The sequence below is a fragment of the Phoca vitulina genome, unplaced genomic scaffold, assembly GCF_004348235.1.
Source record: "Phoca vitulina isolate PV1807 unplaced genomic scaffold, GSC_HSeal_1.0 scaffold15, whole genome shotgun sequence".
Lineage (NCBI taxonomy): Eukaryota > Metazoa > Chordata > Mammalia > Carnivora > Phocidae > Phoca > Phoca vitulina.
The window spans coordinates 26,247,159-26,268,078 of NW_022589718.1; the positions used below are offsets into that span (position 1 = coordinate 26,247,159).

The 20,920-nt window shown below is 40.0% G+C and overlaps 1 protein-coding gene across 2 annotated transcripts in view; it reads right to left on the bottom strand.

Annotated features, from left to right (window-relative positions):
- Window positions 1-544: 544 nt before the first annotated feature.
- Window positions 545-20,920, bottom strand: part of TRAPPC11 (trafficking protein particle complex 11) — a 47,023-nt gene continuing 26,647 nt past the window's right edge. The window contains exons 23-30 of one of the 2 annotated variants that reach the window (XM_032413680.1): window positions 20,672-20,791; window positions 16,961-17,026; window positions 16,695-16,851; window positions 12,501-12,612; window positions 9,449-9,540; window positions 8,242-8,375; window positions 6,451-6,618; window positions 545-2,550 (exon numbers count right to left, since the gene is read on the bottom strand). In XM_032413680.1, the coding sequence (XP_032269571.1) occupies window positions 2,506-2,550; window positions 6,451-6,618; window positions 8,242-8,375; window positions 9,449-9,540; window positions 12,501-12,612; window positions 16,695-16,851; window positions 16,961-17,026; window positions 20,672-20,791 (894 nt within the window). In that variant the 3' untranslated portion in view covers window positions 545-2,505. The remainder of the gene's footprint in view (window positions 2,551-6,450; window positions 6,619-8,241; window positions 8,376-9,448; window positions 9,541-12,500; window positions 12,613-16,694; window positions 16,852-16,960; window positions 17,027-20,671; window positions 20,792-20,920) is intronic. The other variant, XM_032413681.1, reaches the window with a different exon arrangement.

Consider the following 20,920-nt stretch of genomic DNA (forward strand, 5'->3'; position numbering starts at 1 on the left):
GGAAAACTGAGTTGAAATTGCAAATATAACTTTTAGGACCATAAAATACAAAATTAGGCAAATTAAGAATTTTTTCTCCCCCGGATATTATCATCCTCCTCTTCCTCACACTTGACACTCGATAATCTCATCTCTGATTATCGAGTGCTTACCTTCATGATATAGGAGGTCAAACTTCAGTGTATCCCTCCCCCAGATTTATAATGCTTTATTAAAAACATATCCCCGAGTGGTGTGTTAGGCTGGTAGAGAGCAATATTGAGAACCAGATGGCATGCAGTAAAAAACAGAAGGTAAGAGACTTTCATGCGGACAATGATGGCGGCTGATGGCCCAGAGGCAGGAAGGGAAAGGCCGGGAGGTTCTCCCCAACACCTGTAACCTGAGTTCATTAACAGCTCCTGCAACACGGTGACAGTTTTGATTTGTTGGACCCAAGGAAGATGATGATTTCATGTATTTTTGAATTAAAATTTTCAATTTAAAAATAAGAAAACAGAATATATTCACAGTAGAATTCATGATATGGGAGAAGTCCCGGTTGGGAAAGGGATGTTCTATTGCCAACTCTGAGGATGGTCGAGGGAAAGCACAGAGCTGTTTATTTGGTGTATTTAGAGTAGCAGAGTTACACAGACCACACGGACGTCAATGCTAATAATTTTAAGGTGCATGCCGGTGATTGATTCATTCTAACACCTACTTCGTGTCTGACGATGGCAGTGTGAACATCTGCGATCTTTATTACATGAGCCCTGCACCAGACCATCTTCACATTCAAAGGAACCTGTGAATTTTTCAAGCTGCAGATTATATCCCATCAGTGGGTCAGGAAGTCACTTTGGTAGGTTACACTAGGGATGTTTTGTAACAAAACAGAAGAGGATATAAAATATAAGAGCATATGAGCATATGTAAGTATTTCATGATCTTGTTTCAGTTTTAGACATTTACACATATACACATATCTGTACTCATGTATGTACTCAACTATACAAACACTGACATTCTGCTAACACAGACCCTCTGGTAGATGCAGGCATATTCTTTTCAGCCTTCCCATTAAAAATAATAATACTAATAATAATACAGCTGTCCCTGGCTGAGCACTACTGTGGGTCAGCCGCTGTTCCCAAGCTCTCCTCCTGTATTGTTATCCTCCTCCTAATAAGGCTCGGGGACGGGTGTTACCATCAGCTACACCTTACGGACAAGAAGACCGAGGTATGCAGAGGGGGGCTGACTTGAACAGCACGTCCCCGGCAAGCAGCAGAGCTGGGATCTGATCCTGCACAATCTGACTGTGGAGACAAGCTCCTGTGGTCTCTACCTGAAAAGCCGAGAATGAAGGGAACCTGTGTCCTCCTGAGACAGAGCGCCCGTTCCACTGTCCAAGTCTCCCCGAAGGCTAGGAGAGCCTGTTCTAGAACGCAGATCTCCCAATTTCCAATCCTATGCTCTCCCTAGACCTCATACAACAGTATTCTTAGTAAAAGCGGCTTTGTGAAGCTGAAATCAAACAAGTTCAAAATAAATGAAAGATACATGTAAGTGTCCTTGAAAGAGAACATATTTATTTACATCACTATTTCCTTTTTACAACTCCTACACTTTTAAATAATAAAATTTTCCATGAAATCCGGTAAGCTTTAAATTAAGATATTTTAACAGAAGAAAATTATCACAATATGATTTTTATTTACATGAATTTCCAAGAGTTTTAAATAGTTCCTTTTGAAACGGCACAATATAACTAAAAGCTCTCATTTAGAACTTGCATCCTTTTCCAAAACTTTTAGTTTAAGAAATTAAGCTTATAATCACCTCCCCATAGCTTGGATTCTTAGAGACGAAGATCTGTCAACACACTTACAAATACAAACCTGCTTCATAAATGATCCACGTTTTGGCTGCAAACTGAACCTCTTTCACATGTTTTGACACTAAGCAGAGATTTTTTTAGACACATTAAATTGCTTTGATTAAAACTTTCTGGAAATCTTCTGGATCAGTCACACAACTGCTTACGAGTTGGGATGCATGGATTCTGAGCACTCAATTCAATGTACGAGGACGGGCTGATCTCCGGTTCAGCCAACTCTGACAGCGACGCACTGGGATTCGGAACTTCCCTGGGGCAGCTTAGGTGCACTTTCCTCCCCACGGCCAGTCCTGTTTGGGAGGCTCCCTTTTCCTCTGATACTGCACATGCGAATCACTTACTTTAAGAACCTACTATTCATAAAACGACTTCCAACAATAACAATGGTCAGACATCCTTCCATGTCACACTGAGCGATTTCAAATATTTATTAGTGAAACTATAAGAGAGGATAGATTTTCCTAATATTTTAAGCATGAGTTCCTCTGAAGAGTTGGTATAACATCCATTAAAAAATAGAAAAGATTAACTTTTACCATGATCAAAGCTACAGTTCACAATGAAAAACTTCTATAGCTCCGTCCACCTTCTCTGTGAGAACAGCTGAGGGCCAGTCTTGAACTTCATGCGGCAGCAATAGAGGTATCATCCACGAGCCGGCCCTGTGGCTTGAAAGAGGGGAAACAAGACGGGTTTATAAGACAGTAACAATAAAAGCTCTATTAATTGAAAAGATTTCGAAATTCTTGGAACTGTTTCATAAAAATGGACTAAACGTGTACAAGTATCAAAATCACAGTTGTTTCTCTCCTTCTTTCCCCCCACCTTCTCGCTTCACTTGAACCTGGGGGCTGGGGGCGCAAGCTGCAGGGCCAAGGTGCTGCCCCCGTCCCCTCTGCCCCCAGACACCTACACTGCCAGACGACCGCATACCTCCACTGGCTGCATCCGCCTCATTTACACTAGTCACTAATTCTCTCCACCCTGGGTCCGAGCAGCTACTGATCGCGCGCCGGGAGCGTGTGAAAGGGAACCCATTTGCCATTCCTGCTTCAGGGCTAGTTTTATTTTCTCTCTTGCTCAGGGCCCTCCTGCATCCCATGCTTGAAGAAGGCCACAAACCTGAGCTAACAGACAAGTTCCTTGGGGATTCAAGGTCTCCCAATCTCCTGTTTGTAAGAAAGAGCAATTCACAATGAACTAGAATATCTAACAATGAACACTACAAGGATGGAAGCAGCAGATAAAAACAAAAATTTCCCTTTCCCTAAGGTCACTGAAAAAAAACTTAAAACATCATATCACAAGAGTAAAGGCTACAAATGAATAAAAGTTATCGTTGACTGTACTTAGGGGTAAAACTTCTGACAGGTTAGCAATACCTCAGGGAGTCATCAAGGAACTGAAAAAATGAAATTCTTGCAAATAATCTTACTAAGCAGATGTACATTAGCAGACCTTTGTGGGAAAAGCATGAGATGGTATTCAGGACATAAAATAGAACAGTGTTACAACACCATCACCAAAAGCCACTGGCTGGGCTTGAAGCAGAATGGTTCGGGTGAGACTCCCTGAGACAGGGAGGGAGCACTCCCGCTTTCAGTTGTATTGCTGTACGTTTTACGCATGTATGTGTGTGAGTGTGTATGTGTGTGTACATACATATACATGTGTGTGTATATGCATGCATACGTGTGTAAGTTAGGCCTCTGACATTCAAGGCAGGAACGGAATGAACTAAAGAACAGGTGCTTGGTCTTTTGCACTTCACATAATCTTTAGTACTGATAGAGGGTGTTCAGTTTCAGAAACGGAATAATGGGGGCACCTGCGTGGCTCAGTCGGTTCAGTGTCTGCCTTCAGCTCAGGTCATGATCCCCGGGTCCTGAGACCGAGCCCCACGTCTGGCTCCCTGCTCAGCGGGGAGTCTGCTTTTCCCTCTTCCTCTGCCCCTCTCCCTGCTTGTGCTCTCTCTCTCTCTAATAAATAAAATAAAATCTTAAAAAAAGAAACGGAGTAATGGCTCAACCTGATTATATCCTTACCAAACACAGCTTTACAAACAGGGACAGAAGACAAGAACATCATGCAATTAGAAAACTGGAATCTACTTTTCAAAGGAATAAAAATATTAATCCAGCCTTGAAGTAGGGCAGCGCTGTCCAAGAGAACTTTCTGTGATGATGGAAAAGCGTTAGTTAGTGCTGTCCAACATGGGAGCCACCTGTCACACTGATTTACTGGGCACTTCAAGTGCGGCTAGTGCAACTAACTAACTCTTAAATTAAATTCTAACTAACTGTAATTTACATCTCAGTAGGGCTCACATGAGTAGTGGCTACCGTACTGGAATAGCACAGCTCTAGAGTTTAGTAAAGGTGTGAAGGGATGTACAACTTGAGTCAGTAAGACTTCACTAAGTGGGAAAAGGGTAATCCTCAGTCACTGTCCTTAGCATGACAGGTCAAACAACTGTCACTCTAAGATTTCCCAGCTGATAAAGGAGCCGGCTCTGAGGATCCCAGCCAACTTTTTCGGCAGCAGTCAAGTTACTAGAAGGTAGTACTTGTATTTAGAAAAAAGAGCATGGCAGTTAGGAAAGGGCATGCTAGCTATACTAAAACTTACAAATGTTTATCTTCCTGGAACCTTTCCTAACGGATTTAAGCACCACCCAGAAGAGGTTTACTGTGGAAGAACGTCAGAAGACTTGAACTAGCACGAGCTGGGATAAAGGTTGGGTGTACCGAGCCCTACAGGGAAAGGAATGAAAGAGATTCATCGGTGGACCCGAAATCCTGATTCCCCAAAATGATCAACTCTCACATCTCAAACAGGCGATGTTTGTGCAGCTCTGTCTATGCGGACACCTACTCCCACGCTAACTAAAGCTGTACTTCTGAATTTGGGAATAGCACGCTTCAGAAGGTCACCCATGCCGCCACTGCTCCCCACCCGGGTCTTAAGACTTTTCCCCTGCAGGGTGACCTCAGACATGACAGGAGGAACAGCAACAGACATGGCTTGTGAATGTGAACAGGTGGAAATGTTTAAAAAGCCACTGCTGGGGCGCCTGGGTGGCTCAGTGGGTTAAGCGTCTGCCTTCGGCTCAGATCATGATCCCAGGATCGAGCCCCAAGTCGGGCTCCCTGCTCAGCGGGGAGTCTGCTTCTCCCTCTGCCCCTTCTCCCACCCCCTTCTTGTGTGCACGCACTCTCTCTCTAATAAATAGAATCTTTTTAAAAAATTTAAAAAATTAAATGAAATTAAAAATTAAAAATATTAAAAAATAAAAATAAACTGCTGTTGGGGTGGGCAGAGGTTATGTGGGACATCTCTGTACTTTCCTCTCAATTTTACTATGAACTTAAAACTGCTCTAAAAAAAAATAAGTCTTTTTAAAAAGCCACTGTTTAAACACAGGAGATCTGTAAGTATGAGATTTTTCTTTTACAATTTACAAGTATGGTGCTTGGAAACGTTAATAAATTATTGTTTTGCAGATGGAAAGATAAAAGCTAGGAAGATTATAAAGGATACATTAACACAGACTAATTTATCATTTACCCCATCCCAGATTATGTAAAGAAGGGACAGTTCCTCCAAACTTGAGTAAGACAGACACAAAAGAGGCAAGAGGAAGCAATGTGACATGTCCTTCCAAAAGTGAGTATAAAGTTAAAACAGAAGACGGTGCACAGGACGCACATATATCCACGTATACCTGAGTTAGAGGAACCCACAACCAGCTGGAGGGAAGCCTTAATGTTAGGCAGCGAGAACAGCTTCAGTGGAGGTGAGCGCTGTGCTGAATGAACCTCCCGCGCAGCCCGGTTCACTCTCTCCCACACCGACCATGACCATCCTACACATTCCTTTACCCCAGGAACCTGGACATGGTCCCCATGTAAAACATCAAAACATTCAACCCGAGTACAGCTTCCGACACAGGATCATTTTCAGAAAAGGCCCCAGTCCAGTATTACACAGAGAATTAGGAACATTCAAGGATCATGTTTAGAAAGCTGATCCATTTTGACTAAAAGCTAGTTACAAACTAACTACAATGTAAAAACATACTTTACTGGGGCGCCTGGGTGGCTCAGATGGTTAAACGTCTGCCTTCGGCTCAGGTCATGGTCCCAGGGTCCTGGGATCAAGCCCCACATCGGGCTCCTGGCTCAGCGAGGAGCCTGCTTCTCCCTCTCCCTCTGCCTCTCTCCCTGCTCATGCTTTCTCTCTCTCTCTGTATCTCTGTGTCTCAAATGAATAAATAAAATCTTAAAAAAAAAAAAAAAACATACTTTACTAAGCCAAAGAAAAAACAGGTCAAAGGATCCTGAGAAGGTAAATCATTATCCACCTAAGGGAATGAAAACCTTTGAAATTAGATTCTGTGAAATAATAGCAACTTTATAGAAATGGAACAGCAATACTGCCAAACTCATATCGGAACAATCAAAGCTATCAGTCTCAAAATACTGTTTAGTGAAGCTTACGTGAAAGAAATACCTCTGGTTTGTTTTCAAGATAGGAGACTTAAAAAGCAGACAATTTCTAAGGCTTACCTTTACAAAAATACTAGTAGGTATAAAACGCCTGAGCAGTTGATTTGTGAAGTGAGGAAATCTAAGCAGGTTGACGTTGAGAGACGGCAGTTGCTGGTATCCGGCCATCAGAGGGTAGAAATTATATAACATTTCCTGTTCGGTGCCAGGGAGGATCCGTAATCGAATCTATAGCATAACAAGTTGTAGAGAAAGACAATCAAATGTACACGCTTACAGCATCTTCACAGTGTCACCCCTTAATTATTCACAAGTGACTGGACACCCAAATCTTTCTGGTGAAATGTTCTCTCTCTCCTAATTCCACCTTCCAGACAGATTCTAAAATACAGGGCTGAATCAGTATGACATGGGGACTACACAGATAATGAATGCATTAAAAAAATGTGCGTGATTTCTACCAAGATCTGAACGGCAACTTGCACCAGCTTAAAAAGGGGAACACGACATGGATCAAGATTTTCTGTGTCTGAGACCAGGTAGATTTTTTACAGTCACAGTAGGTTATGAGATAACTGGTAGAAAGGTATCTTTGTATACATTACGTCAACATAAGACAAACTAGTTGTTTCTGGTGTTTTCTTTTAGGGGATCTTTGTGGCGAGGTAAATGATGTCAGGGGAAAAAAAGATGTTTGTCATCATATATTTTTATAAATCAATATGTGAAAAAAATCAGGACACTCTAGAGAAGCTTCCTCATTTGCAAATGAGTACATATAGTATGTACATGCGTCAAAGATAATATATGTCGTGTACCAATATATAATAGCTAATATGATATATATTCTACGTTATAAACTTAAATTAGTGAATGGACTTACAGTATGTTTCATATATAATTCTATTTTACATTTAACAACAAACATAGCATTCAGAATATGTACAGCACAGATGACTAGTCAGGGTAGACACTTCTGAGTATCAGGACACATTTGTTCTTCTAGTTATGTCCTCGTTGATGAAAAGTATTTACTGACTATTGAGGGGTGTCTGTTATCCACTTTGACAGCAGAAGACAGAATTCTCACTGAAATACGGTTTTGCCTGAAAGTGTATGTTCCATTCAAAAACGTGAGGAACTTTTCCACCTCTGATTTGAATGAGTGAATCAAAACACCTGAACGATTTTTTATTTTAAATATAAAATCGTGTCTAAATGTGCCAAAGATGAGTAAATTCTGTGCAAGATCAAAAATCTCTAAAAAGGTTCACTGATAGTTCAGAAGAGAAATCAGGCTTTTTTTTTTTTTTTTTCTAAGTAGGCTCCACACCCAACATGGGGCTTGAACTCATGACCCCAAGATCAAGAGATGCATGCTCTTCTGACTGAGCCAGCCAGGCGCCCCAGAGAATCAGGCTTTTAATATGGGTAGTAAGGCCTCTAGGCCTCCAGTTAAAAGACACAAATACACACACTCACACACACACACACACATACACTCAGTAGTAATAAAAGGGAAGTCTAAAATTTTCAGGAATCCTATTACAGTCCAAGGATTTGTAAATTCTTGTTTTATAAAAAGAAAGAACTTACACGTATGATCTCAATGTGAAAAGGGTTACTACCCACTTAATCCACCTCTATATGAATTATACTTAATCTTTAAAAGTGGCTAAAAGTGCTCACTTTGGCAGTACATATACTAAAAGTGGCTAAAAATTTCCTATCAAAATAATAGGGACCACAATCAGCCTTATCAGTTTGTTTGTAAAAACTTATATATAGCTCTCCATTTCCTGACCACACTTCTCTATCTACATAAGCAACCCAATGAGATATGACCTATACCTGTTTAAGACCTGAGAACATGAAGGCATCACTGGGCTCCACAGAAATCTCTACATCTTGAACTAAGTTAGTCTTGTTCTGTAGGTGATACTTGACAGGTAAGGATTCTCTGACACGCCCAAATGATGGCAGATCTGCAGAGAAAGAGGACACATTTCTTTTGGTTAAAAAAATAGTTCACCATTTATGAGTTCTTTTTGTAAATGAATCTCATTCCGTAGACATAGGATTATTTAAATTAGTGATAATACTGCACTCTCGCTAAATAAGAAAATTCTTTGATTGGACAACAGCCCATGGGACTATGATAAAACAGGCCCAAAAGAATCAAGTCTCCTTCTAAAGCTGATTGACCTAGAAAGAGTCGTGGCTATCAGGAGATGAATTATATTTTAGGAATTTTTCAAGTCTATAAAACATTTCCCTAAATATCCATCACGGTTCAAGAAGGAATGATAGGCATCATGTGCCTCCTGATGGGAGCACACACCATTAGCTATGAAGTATTCTTGCCAAAAACTTGAACCTGAATCTGATCAAGACTATAGATCTCACCACCAACTCCCAGGGACCCTCAAAAATGATTACAACGCAATCAGCAAAATCCAGACTATGGGAAGCTCTACAGGACACCCGACTCCATTTCTTTAACAGATGAACAGCAGGGAAGAGGGGCAGGCAGTGGTGGTGAAGGACGTGATGGAGTAGAGAGGGGGGTCTTCCCGAGTACAGATTTCCAAAAGTACGAGACATCCATCAGCTGCAACGCGAGACCTTAAAACAATCTAAAGAACCTTCAGAGTCGACCAGGGAAATTGCGACACTGGAATTTGATAATATTAAGAAATTATCCCTAATTTTTAAAGATTTTATTTATGTATGTATTTGGTTATTTGAGAGCGAGAGAGAGAAACAGTATGAGAGGGGAGAGGGTCAGTGATGATAATAGAATTGTGTTATGTTTAGAAAAATAACCACTAACATTAAAGATGCAGACAGAAATATGTATAGATGAAATAATAGCTGGGATCTGCTTTAAAATAAGGGGAGTCGGAGGCATATGTAGAGGTACGGATGAAACAGGACTGATCAGAATCTACTTCTGTAAATGCTGGGCATTTTTTACAATAGAATTTTTTAAACCTTAGAAGCTAAAATAGGTATTCTTCCTGGATTCTCTTCCTCAAGTACAATCTGATACCGTTACCTGCGTTCACGTGGAGAGGAATGTTTTCTACGATCACGTGTGGCAGAGTGATGGCAGTACTGATGACAGGGACATTCCCCACGGCTGAGGTCCTGCGGCAGAAAAGGGCAGCTTTCAAACCCAGGCTTCCCGCGAAAAGTTAAAAACAGGAAATGTGTATGTGCACCAACGTGTTCCAAAGGAAACAGAAATTACTTCTACATTTTCTAGAACTTTACTAATGGAAGTTGTTTCGTGAAAAGCTTTTGGAATCCTGTTTGTGGTTTGAACGTTTCCAATCCACAAATGCCATAACCCACGGCTGCCGCTTGGCCCCAGTGGCAGAGGGTGAATCGAGCACGCCAGGGGGCGCACCCCCGAACACAGTGTTTGGTAGCAAAAGGCTCTCAGTGTGGGTGGCCGCGCGGTGACCGACACTGTGACAGAGACCTCCTTCTCACCCTGCAGCCGGCTCACAGCTGAGCAGGGACCACTTGCAAGCGGACCACTACAACGACTCTAGAAGTACACAGTAGAAACCGAGGAACTAAAAATACGTTATAATCAATCAACAGAGTGCCATTCCAGCACTACCGAGAAGAAGTGCGCACCATTAGGAAACTGTCAGTATCTTTCCCTCTGTTACAGTTAGAATGGGAACTACAGGGCCAGCTGGCTGCTACCTGACCAAGGAGAGCCCTTGGGGAGAGTCTGTAACTAGAGGCAGAACAGCCAACACTCTGTGCAAGTTATCATACAGCAGAAGCAACAGGAAAACCCATCTAACCCTTCATCACTAAGAACTACGTCTCTACGGTACTACAGTGGCATGAGGGGATAAGTAAGCAGCGCCTTCACAATACCACTTTAATTCCTAGAAACATAAATTAAACTGAACTTCAATGTTTAGTAAATTCAGAAGTGGGGAAAAGAAAGTTTTTTAAAAACAAAATTACATTATTTTTCCGTTCTCATTTTTAATATATCTTATCCACTGTTCTAAAATTTATGGGAAAAAAACAGAGTCATGCTAAGAAAATAACATAAAATATCACGTATCTACCTCCCAGCCTAAGAAAACATAACAATGTAGCTGAATCTTCCTATGTACCCCTTCCTGCTTGCACTCCCCAGAAGTAACTACTATCCTGAATTTGGTATCTATCATTGCTATGCGTTTCTTTACACTTTTCCAAATTATGTGTGTAGCCCTAAGAAGTACACAGTGTTTCACATGTTTTCCAATATTATATACATGCAATCTGTTCATATTCTGAATATCTGCAGTTGCTTTGTTCACTTACTATTAAGTTACCAGGTGTAGCTCTGGTTAATTCATTTTCACTGGTAACACAACATTCCATTGTATGACTATGCCACGATTTACCCATTTTCCTGTTGATGGATATTTAGTTTCTAACTGCTGACTATGATAATCAGAGGTGCTATGAACATTCTTACATATATCCTTTGTGTGCATGTTTAAGACTTTTCTATGACTATAGGGTATAGACTTCTTCAATTTTACCTGGTCCTGCTGCATAGACTTCCACAGTAACTTTTGACAAACCATGCACTGTTAAATCTTTTTATTTTTCCAAATTAGTGGGAGCACATCGGAATCTCAGATTCTTAGTGAGGTCAAGCTTCTCTACCTATGTTTACTAGCCATTGGCTTCTTCTCTTTCCCTTACACCGCATACTCAAGATTTTGCTCAACTTTCTGTTAGGAGACTTGTTTTTCTTATGATTTGTAGAAGTTCTTGATATGAATTCTAATACATTATCAGTTTTACATATTGTAAATAGCTTTTCCCAATTTGTATTTTGTCTTTTCACTTTCTACATGGCATTTTTAAATGAACTAAGAAATTTAATTGTAACAAATCAAATTCATCAATTTTAGTGGCTTATACATTTATGTCTTGTTTGAAGGAACCCTCCCTATTCCAAAGTCTTAAACAATTCTCTTATTTTTTACTAAAAGTAATCAAGTTTTGCTTTCCACAATTAGAACTTTAGGATACCTGGAAGTGATTTTTATATACATTGTAGAGATCCAATTTTTTCCCAAATGGACACCCAATTGTTCACCACTAATTGTAAAACAGTTCATCCTTTCCCCACTGCTCTGAAATGTTACCTCTCTCAAATATAATTTCCATATGTGTGGATCTGTGGATCTATTTCTAGACTCCCTCTTCTCTTCCACTGGCTTATTTACAAATCCCCAAGCCAATACCATAGCAATGACTACTGTAGCTTTACAGTATGTCTGCGAATTTAGAAGAGCAAGTACCCTTGCCTAGCTTTTCTTCTGGAGTATCTTGACTATTTCTGAGGTTTCGCCTTTCCATAGAAACTTTATGATCAAGAGTGTCAGGTTCTACAAAAACAAACCAAAATAAGCTATTGGGATTTTGAAGGAAACTGCACTGGTTCTATAGAACAAACAATATTAGACCTATCCAAATCCTACCCGAGACCATTTTGTATATTTCCCCATTTATTTAAGAACTTCCTTTAATGTTTTAAAGTTTTATAATTTTCTCCATAATGGTGACACATGTTTTCTATCTGATATACTCTTACTTACCTTATAATTATTGTTGTCATCTAAATGATACCTATTTTAAAAGTACATTGCTGGAGGTTTATTACTGATATAGAAAGCCAACTGGATTTTGTATATTGAATGTTATATCCAGCAACCTTGCTGGAACTCTTAATAATGCAAATAATTTGTTGATTCACTTGGGTTTTCTATGTAAACAATCCTACTGACTGTAAGTAAGAGAAGTTTCTCCTAATGTTTTTAATGGTCCTGTCATAAGAATTCATTTGGCTAAAATTTCATCAGTATATAAGGTCACAAATTGTGACAAATACAAATGAAAGTTTAATGATCCTTTTTAATCTTTGTGTTTTTGACAAATGGTTAGTGATAGCACATGACTTCTAGTCTTCACCCTAGGACTGAAAGAAGCTTTCAAATATTAAATGACAATGACAAATAATAAAGGCATGAGAATAGCACATACAAGGAAAAAAAGACAGGGCTGATATAACTTACCTCTTCCAGGAGATAATATAATGCCCAGTTGCTACTCCACCTTCAACATTTCCAACAGATGGGCACCGAAGACAAAAGCATTCACTAGCACTCTCTCCAGTCTGTAAAACAACTACAAGAAATAGTTTTTATAATCCTTATGCAAGGATTTTCCCTATGAAAGGAGAGTTTTACCTCCGGTAGTGGAACAAAAAAAGAATACTTTATCAGTTATACATTATTTATAGAGACTTAAAAGCTAAGGCTCAGAGATGTTAAGTGACTTTTTCAAGGTCACAAAGTCCCTGTCCAGGTCCTCAATATTCCGTTATAATAAAAAGAGGCGAAGCAGCTGTAGGTCTGTGACAAGTTCCTAGGGGAACTAATGAAAAGGAAAAGTCTAGAGTCAGGATAATACTATTTGGTGATTATTTTTCTTTCTCCCCATTATTTCATGTCTCCAAAGAAAACATTTCACGGTAGGGAAAAAGAAATTTTTAGTTAACCCTTAAGGTACTCAAAATGTCATTCCAGCCAACTCGGGCTTTCTCTGACATATGCACATTACTGACACCATCAAATGGAAACACCTTACATGGTGCCTCGTTATTGCCTAATTTGGTTATTTACCTCTTACACAAGGATGCTGTCCTCTTGCCAAATTTAGCCTAAACTCCTGATGACAAGACAAAAGCTCATCTGACCCGAGGTCTCCCTGCCTGTCAGCCCTTCGCACCCTGGGGGGCCCCTCTTTTAATGCAAGCCAGCAACAGGGCCCATGGAGGGCCGATGTTAGCACATCTGTGAGTGAAACTTTCAAACGATAATAACAAAGTCTTTAAATATTAACTAATTGTTTTTATGGTTCTCCAATGAAGAAGGCTGTGAGAAATTAATAGTTATGTTGTGGGTAGAAAGGGAAAAAAGCTGGGCCAATTTCTACTTTAATTAACTACTTTTAAATAATTTTTAAGGCCTAGGAAATGATACTGTAGCCCGGTAAATAAAACACACATTAGGGGCGCCTGGGTGGCTCAGTCGTTAAGCCTCTGCCTTCGGCTTAGGTCATGATCCCAGGGTCCTGGGATCGAGCCCTGCATCTGGCTCCCTGCTCAGCGGGAAGCCTGCTTCTCCTTCTCCCACTCCCCCTGCTTGTGTTCCTGCTCTCGCTGTCTCTCTGTCAAATAAATAAATAAAATATTAAAAAAAAAAAAAACCACACACATTAATTCAAACCTCTTAAGATACCTTTTTTTAGAACCTGGGACATTCATATTGCCTCCCCCCTGCCCCACCTTGCTCCACCAAGTCCTCCTTAATTCTAGGAAGTTAACCAAAATGATATAACCTTTATTAACAATTAACATTAGGGTCAACTTTATGACCTAGTAAAGTTGTTATTTTTAATATGTCAAACATAAATTTTGTAATGCATGAGTTCCGGTGTTCTTAGAGGTGGGAGACAGAATAATGCCATGCCACCCCCTTCCCCAAAGATATCCACATCATAGTTCCCAGAATGTTGCCTAACCTGGCAGAAAGGACTTTACGGCTGTGATTAAGATAAGGATCTTAAAATAGGAAGATTTTACTGGATTACCCAGTTGGGTCCAATGTAATCACGAGGGTTATGAGGGAAAGAGGGAGGCAAGAGGGAGTCTGAGAAAAAGAGGACAATGGAAGCAGGGGCAAGAAAAGAAACATGGGAAGATGCTACGCTGCTGGTTTTGAAGACGGAGGAGGGAGCCGGGAGCCAAGGAATCCAACTGGCCTCTGCAAGCTGAAAAGGGCAAAGGCAAGGATTTTCCCTAGAGCCCAGAAGGAATGCAGCCCTGCCAACACCTTGATTTTAGGACTTTTGACCTCTAGAACTTTCAGATAAATCTGTGTTGTTTTAAGCCACTAACTTGGTAATTTGTTACAGCAGCAATAGAAAACTAGTAATGGGAAATTCAAGGTGGACATTATTCATTAATTTAATAAACACTTATTAAATGCCAACTACTATGAGGCTGGCAATACAAAGAGGATGACGTCATGGCTCCAGCTCTTCAAGAGCACACAGCGTAGTGGAGGTGCCATAACTGCAAATAAATAATTACGATAGAATGGTTAAGTGTTATCACATGTACAAGATATTCAGGGAGTAAAGAAGGAAGACGACCTAGCCCTGCTTGGGAAGATCAAAAAGTCAAAGCTTATAGGAGTCCTGAAGAGCACACCAGAGTTCAACAGGTTGAAAGAAAAAGGAAAGGGTTTTGGGCCAAGGTACTACCATGTTCAAAACCAGAGGGAGGCGATGTTTGCTGACTGTAAAGTTTGGCTTGGTCGAAGTCTGGGAAAGAGGAAGGGGAAGAAGAGAGGGTGATGCAGAAGAAGCTGGAAAGGGAAGCTGCGCTGGGAAAGATCTGGAAGGTCATGAAGCTTTTTAAGTGGGAATAACACGCTCAGAATAGTTTCTTGAGAAATCAAACTCTGGCAGCAATAGGAAAGGCAGAGTAGGGGAGAGAATGGCAAAGAGGAAACCAGCTAAGGAGGTATTCCTGAAGGCCAGAGGAGAGATGGTGACAGTCTCTGGATTCAAGACACACGGAGAAGGCAGAACGTGGGGCTGGGCTGGATGTGCACGCATGGAGGGCATCTAGTTTGTGTCCATGGGCCCTCGCTGGAAACAAGCGCGCACAGATTCCTCTAGCTGGACCGCGGAATGCAGGCGGCCCAAGGTTGTGTGGCAGGTGAGGACTTGTAGAAAACGTAAGGGAGCCAAAGTCAGGATCCTGGAAATGACCAACATTGAAGGGGCAAGAAAAGGAGTCAGCAAAGAATGGACAAATAACTAGCTTGTGTTGAGCTGTAAGGAGACAAGCACTGGGCTGAGATTTTCATATAGATTATCTCATCCAGACTATCTCATACACGTGATCTTCTTTAACTCTAAGAAATGATAAAACCCAATGAACAGTCCAACATAACAAAAGAGCAAGCAGTAGGACTGAGAACTGAATCTCGTTCAGTGTGACTCTAAATCTCGTGATTGTTCCAAGTTGGCACAGGGAGGAGTAAAGGAAGAAGAGGACACAGAAACAAAGTAGAACCAGAGGCAATGACTTCCAAAACCACAGGAGAAAACCAAGTTTCCAAAGACAGAGAAACAAAACTTATGAAGGCATTCTGAAAGCAAAAATGGGTTTTTTATTATTATTACTTCACAGACTGTGGGACCTATTTGTAGCATTTAAACAGAGAGGTTTAGGGACATGTTTGATTTTATCTATCTGTCTGTCCGTTTGCCTACCTACTTTACCTATCCTCCTTTATGATGACTTTCCTAAAATGCACAGAAGTGACTATGAAGCCTGCTTGCTCTTTTGGTGTCTTGAGAACTTAGCATGGTGCCATACAGCGAACTCGATAAATATCTGTTGATTATTTATTGATAGATATTAAAACTTATTTATAGGCCAGATGCAAAAAAAATACACTGGAATTCTAAAACTACTCTGCTAATTTTAATCTGTATTGCAAATCAACTATATGACTTGTAACACTGAAGTCCAGTAGTAGATAGATAAACAAATAGAGCAAATGACTCATTTATATTTGATTTTAAGAGTATATCATGATTTTTTTGCATATAATATTTACCCTTATAATATAGCTGAGCACAATTTTGCTTGGGTTAACATTCAAACTCATTTTTTTCTCCCTAACAGCTCAAGAAGTATACAAGCCCAAAGTATGATGCACCAGAAAAGTAATATCCTGGGTTTAAATCTCTTCTCTATACTGTTTTAGTTGATTTAGAAAACGTATTGTCTACTCTTTTATATTTCCCCCAAGTTTTTTCAATAACCATCTTTTACCATTTCAAGTTATACATTACAGTAAACAAAAATAAGAAAAAAATAATCTATAAAAAATCCAAATATGAAAAAATATTTTATTGTCAAGTACATTTTTCAAGAGTAACTTCCTTATAGTAGCAAAAATCTTATCTTTTAAAACAAGGTATACTCAAGCAAACTGTAAGTGATACTAATTCTACCTTAATTCTAAATTTATTCACTTTAGTGAGTGTCAGTCTCAATTACCCTCCCTTAGCAAAAAGCTAACTCTTACTCTGGTAACCTACACACACACACACACACACACACACACACACACACACACACACACATCTGTCTTCTAATTAAGTGGGATGATCCACATTCTCACCTTTGTCCATTTGGGACTCTAGCTGATCCACAGGAGTCATAGAAGGAGCAAGCTGGAGCTCACTGGATACAATAGTGAGGGCCCAAGGTGAGGCACTTAAAAGGTCGGTCATCAATAGAAAGGGGATGTCCGCATAGACCCTTTCCAGGTGTTCAAACTGTCACAAATGAAGACAAAAGGTCTGTCTGGAACTACAGTAATCCATTTTCTTTTTCTGTTAACTTCTATAACTGAAATGATTTCCAAAATGCTTCACAGGAACATACCTTTGTAGAGACAAATTTAACCGCAACATCAAATGGAAAGACAGTTTCTATAGTTACAGTTTCATCCTGCAAGAAAATTTAAAGGGCACATTCAATGGCTTTTCTAAACTTAAAAATAGTTTTAAAAATAGAAGGTGTATAAGACACAATCTGTAACTGATAATAAATAATCCCAATTTATATATTAAGAAGCTAGGATCTTCCCCTCAGATAATATTTGTAAAAACCTATGTAGAGAGACCAGACTGCTATTTCTAATAAATTATCTTATGGTTTTGTAACAGTTCACATGGCAAAGTGCTTTCTAACACATTAATTATCTCAGGATCTAGTAAAAGTGAGCAAGACAGGCACTGTCACCATTTTACAGAAGAGGAACCAGAGGTTAAGGAAGGTTAAATGATTGGCCTCAGCCCACAAAGCTGGTGGCGCCAAGCCTAGAATCTGAGTCTTCTTTTTGTCTAAGTTCTTTACCTTGACTCAACACAAGATGACTAATAATAATGATAGTAACAATAATAAAATATGACAGTGCTGTAATCACTATACAAGCATTACGTAATGTTCGTAATAACTCAAGGAAACAGATGCCATTATACTTGCCATTTTTTTTAAGAATTTAAGATTTTATTTATTTATTTGAGAGAGAGGAAAAGAGCTCGCATGCATGTGTGAGGGCACGCACACGGGCACGCGTACACACGCAGTGGTCGGGGGGGACAGGGCAGAGGGAGAAGGAGAAGCAGACTCCCCACTGAGCAGGGAGCCTGACACGAGACTCAATCCCAGGACCCTGAGATCACGACCTGAGCCGAAGGCAAGACGCTTAACTGACTGAGCCACCCAGGCGCCCCTATACTCATCATTTTAAGATGAAGTGGTCACACATAGCTAGTAAGTGACAAAGGCAGATTTCACCCTTAAGCCTGTACTCTTAACCAACGTGCTACGTCTCCTCCCTGAGTCTATTCACTAAACAATGGGGTTACTATGGCTTTGGAACCAAACCACCCATCCCATTGGTGAGAACCCTTTAAAATAAAAAAGTCATGTTGATTAAAAACTCAAGGCTGTACAAATGCCAGGTAGATGTGGGTTTTAATCCTTGAGGACACATACTTATAACCCTGAGGACTTTGGGCACAGTGAGGTGACCGTGGGGAGGGGACATGGTCTCTGAGTCTCAGTTCCACGATCCTCACAGGGCTGTTGACAATGAAGTGAGACGATGCATATGCAGGACCAGTGGAATGCCTAAACCATGTTTATTATTACTATATGCTTCAAATATTTCCTCTCAATACCACCAAGCTAACTTTTTAAAAACGTGTAGTAAGTAGGATATTGATGGTTGAAAACGGATGCAGGGGTTCCATGATCTAAAGCCTAGGGCCTCATATTCCCCCACCGAAAAGATATATGGAAATGAAGAAGCAACTCAATGAGTAGCTTCGATGTGGCCTACTTTAAATTTCCACATGGCCTACGAAGCAGACACACATGCAGGTAAAAATGAGATTTAATCCAATGAAGGGAAAAGAAATTACATTTAAATTTCCAAAATGTCTTGCAAGTAACACTAGGACCTGTAAGACAGACATTCCATGAGAAAAGCCCTTCTTAGTAAAATGATTTTGAAAGATAACCACCACAGCCTTTTGTGAAATTCTCAACACACATTAGCAAATTCAATGCTGTGCTAAACCCTGAAGTCCAAATATCTGTTTAATACCTTTTAACCGAACATATTTGACCAATTCATTCTTTTGTGTAACATCTATTTCTGTCCCTCAGAATTAGTGTCCCTTAAAAGCTTATCTTGGGAATGGACTGGCTGATAGAAGAATAAATAGCTTCTTTAAAAAACTAAAAGACAACCTACTGAATAGGAGAAAATGTCTGCAAATGACATATCCAATAAAGGGTTAGTATCCAAAATATATAAAGTACTTACACAACCCAACACCAAAAAAAAAAAATCAAATAATCCAATTTAAAAAATGGGCGGATGACATTTTCTGTGGACAACAGTATGGAGGTTCCTCAAAAAATTAACAATTGAATTACCGGGCGATCCAGTAATTCCACTACTGAGTATGTACCCAAAGAATATGAAAACACGAATTCAAAAGGGTATATGCATCCCTATGTTTACTGCATTACTTACAATAGCCGAACTGTGGAAGCAAACCAAATGTCCGTCAACAGATGAATGGATAAAAAAGATGAGAGGTACACCTACACCCACACGGTGGCATACTATTAAGCCATCAAAAAGCACGAAATCTTGCCATTTGCAATGACACGGATGGAGCGAGAGTGTGATGCTAGGTGAAATAAGTCAGTCAGAGAAAGACAAATACCATATGATTTCACTCATGTGTGGAATTTAAGAAACAAAACAAATGAAGAAAGGAAGAGACAAACCAAAAGACTCTTAACTATAGAGAACATACTGATGGTTACCAGAAGGGAGGGCGGTGAGGGGATGACAGAAATAGGGGAAGGGGATTAAGAACAAGCGGCATGCACCTCAGTAATATCACGTCCTGAGGAGAAGAGAGCACTGCACACCACTGTAGTGTGATTCCGGGATCATTACTACAGAGCAGACAATTATTTTAAAAAGGTATGTTCCAAGTCTACTAGAAGCGTCATTATCCGAAGTAGAAATGACACCCAAGGCTGAGGACTCTAAAGCTGCACAGAACAGTACTGTTCTTGTTTTGGAGATGAGGAAATGGAGGCCAGAGGTTTCCGTGGCTAGCCTGAGCACCAGGTTAGGAGGCCACGCTGAGACTGGAACTCTCACCTCCTCCTCTGCCCCCCAGGATTCATTCCAGTCCATTGGGCTAGGTGAAGTCTTTGATATATTCAATGCATTCCCTCCTTCCACTTGGGACATACTTCTAACTCTCTTAGGATGGGGTTGCCTCTCACTGACTCACGAAACAGCCGATGGCCCAGAATCTGCGCTATAACCTTCCTACAAATGGCCAAACTGACTGGCCTTCTCCTCTGCTGGCTGAGGGCCCACTTCCTGAGAACAGGCCAAAACAACACAGGTAAAACTAACAAGACAGTAGATATCGTGATTTTCCATTACTAAAAGAAGATACAAGCAATTACAGACAATATGGTTAAATCTAAATAAAAACATGGCTCCCCCAAACCGCTGTAAATAGAGAAGAGACCAACAGAAAATACACCAACGAGGTGACAGCAGTGGCCTCCAAGTGGCCAACTATGACCACGCTGGCCTTATTTCTACCCTCTGTCTGCACTTAGCAGCAACAATTTCCATAGTCCTTTCTAACAGAACAAAGATTTCATAAAGGGAGACCTCCCATCCTCCAAAATCTTCAGTGTATAACTTACAGATTTTGTCCAATGTGTGATTTTATAAGGAAACACATAGGTTTAGAGTCTTAAACTTTTTGCAAAAGATCCCAAATCCCCTGACCATACAAAAAGCCATGGAGGCCAATTTTCTGAAGTTTGAGCAATGACAGCCATAGTATATCATTTATAATAGTTATAAATGATTGAAAAAAAACAAGAAATGTTTAATTAAAATTTGTAAATTAAAAAAAAAATTGTTATAGATTACAAGCACCTAAGCTGCTCATCTTGTTACAGGTAAACTAAGAAACACAAAATAGGGAACACTCCACCCAGGATCCTTGCTGAAGTAGCTATGAAAAATTCTACCTTGTGACACTTGCAAACAATTTCTTTGTCTTCAATAGTTGTATTGATCAGGTAAGAAACATACACGAGAAACATTCTTGAACCCACTGTTCCACAGCGAACGTATAACATTTTTTCCAGCTGTAACAAAATAAAAGTACTTTAATAATTCAGAGATTTCCTCCTGACACATACTCTAGGATAATGTTCCCCACCTTTTAAAAGTTTATTGTACCAACTGACTAAATTCTTGAACACTTTTTACAGGCT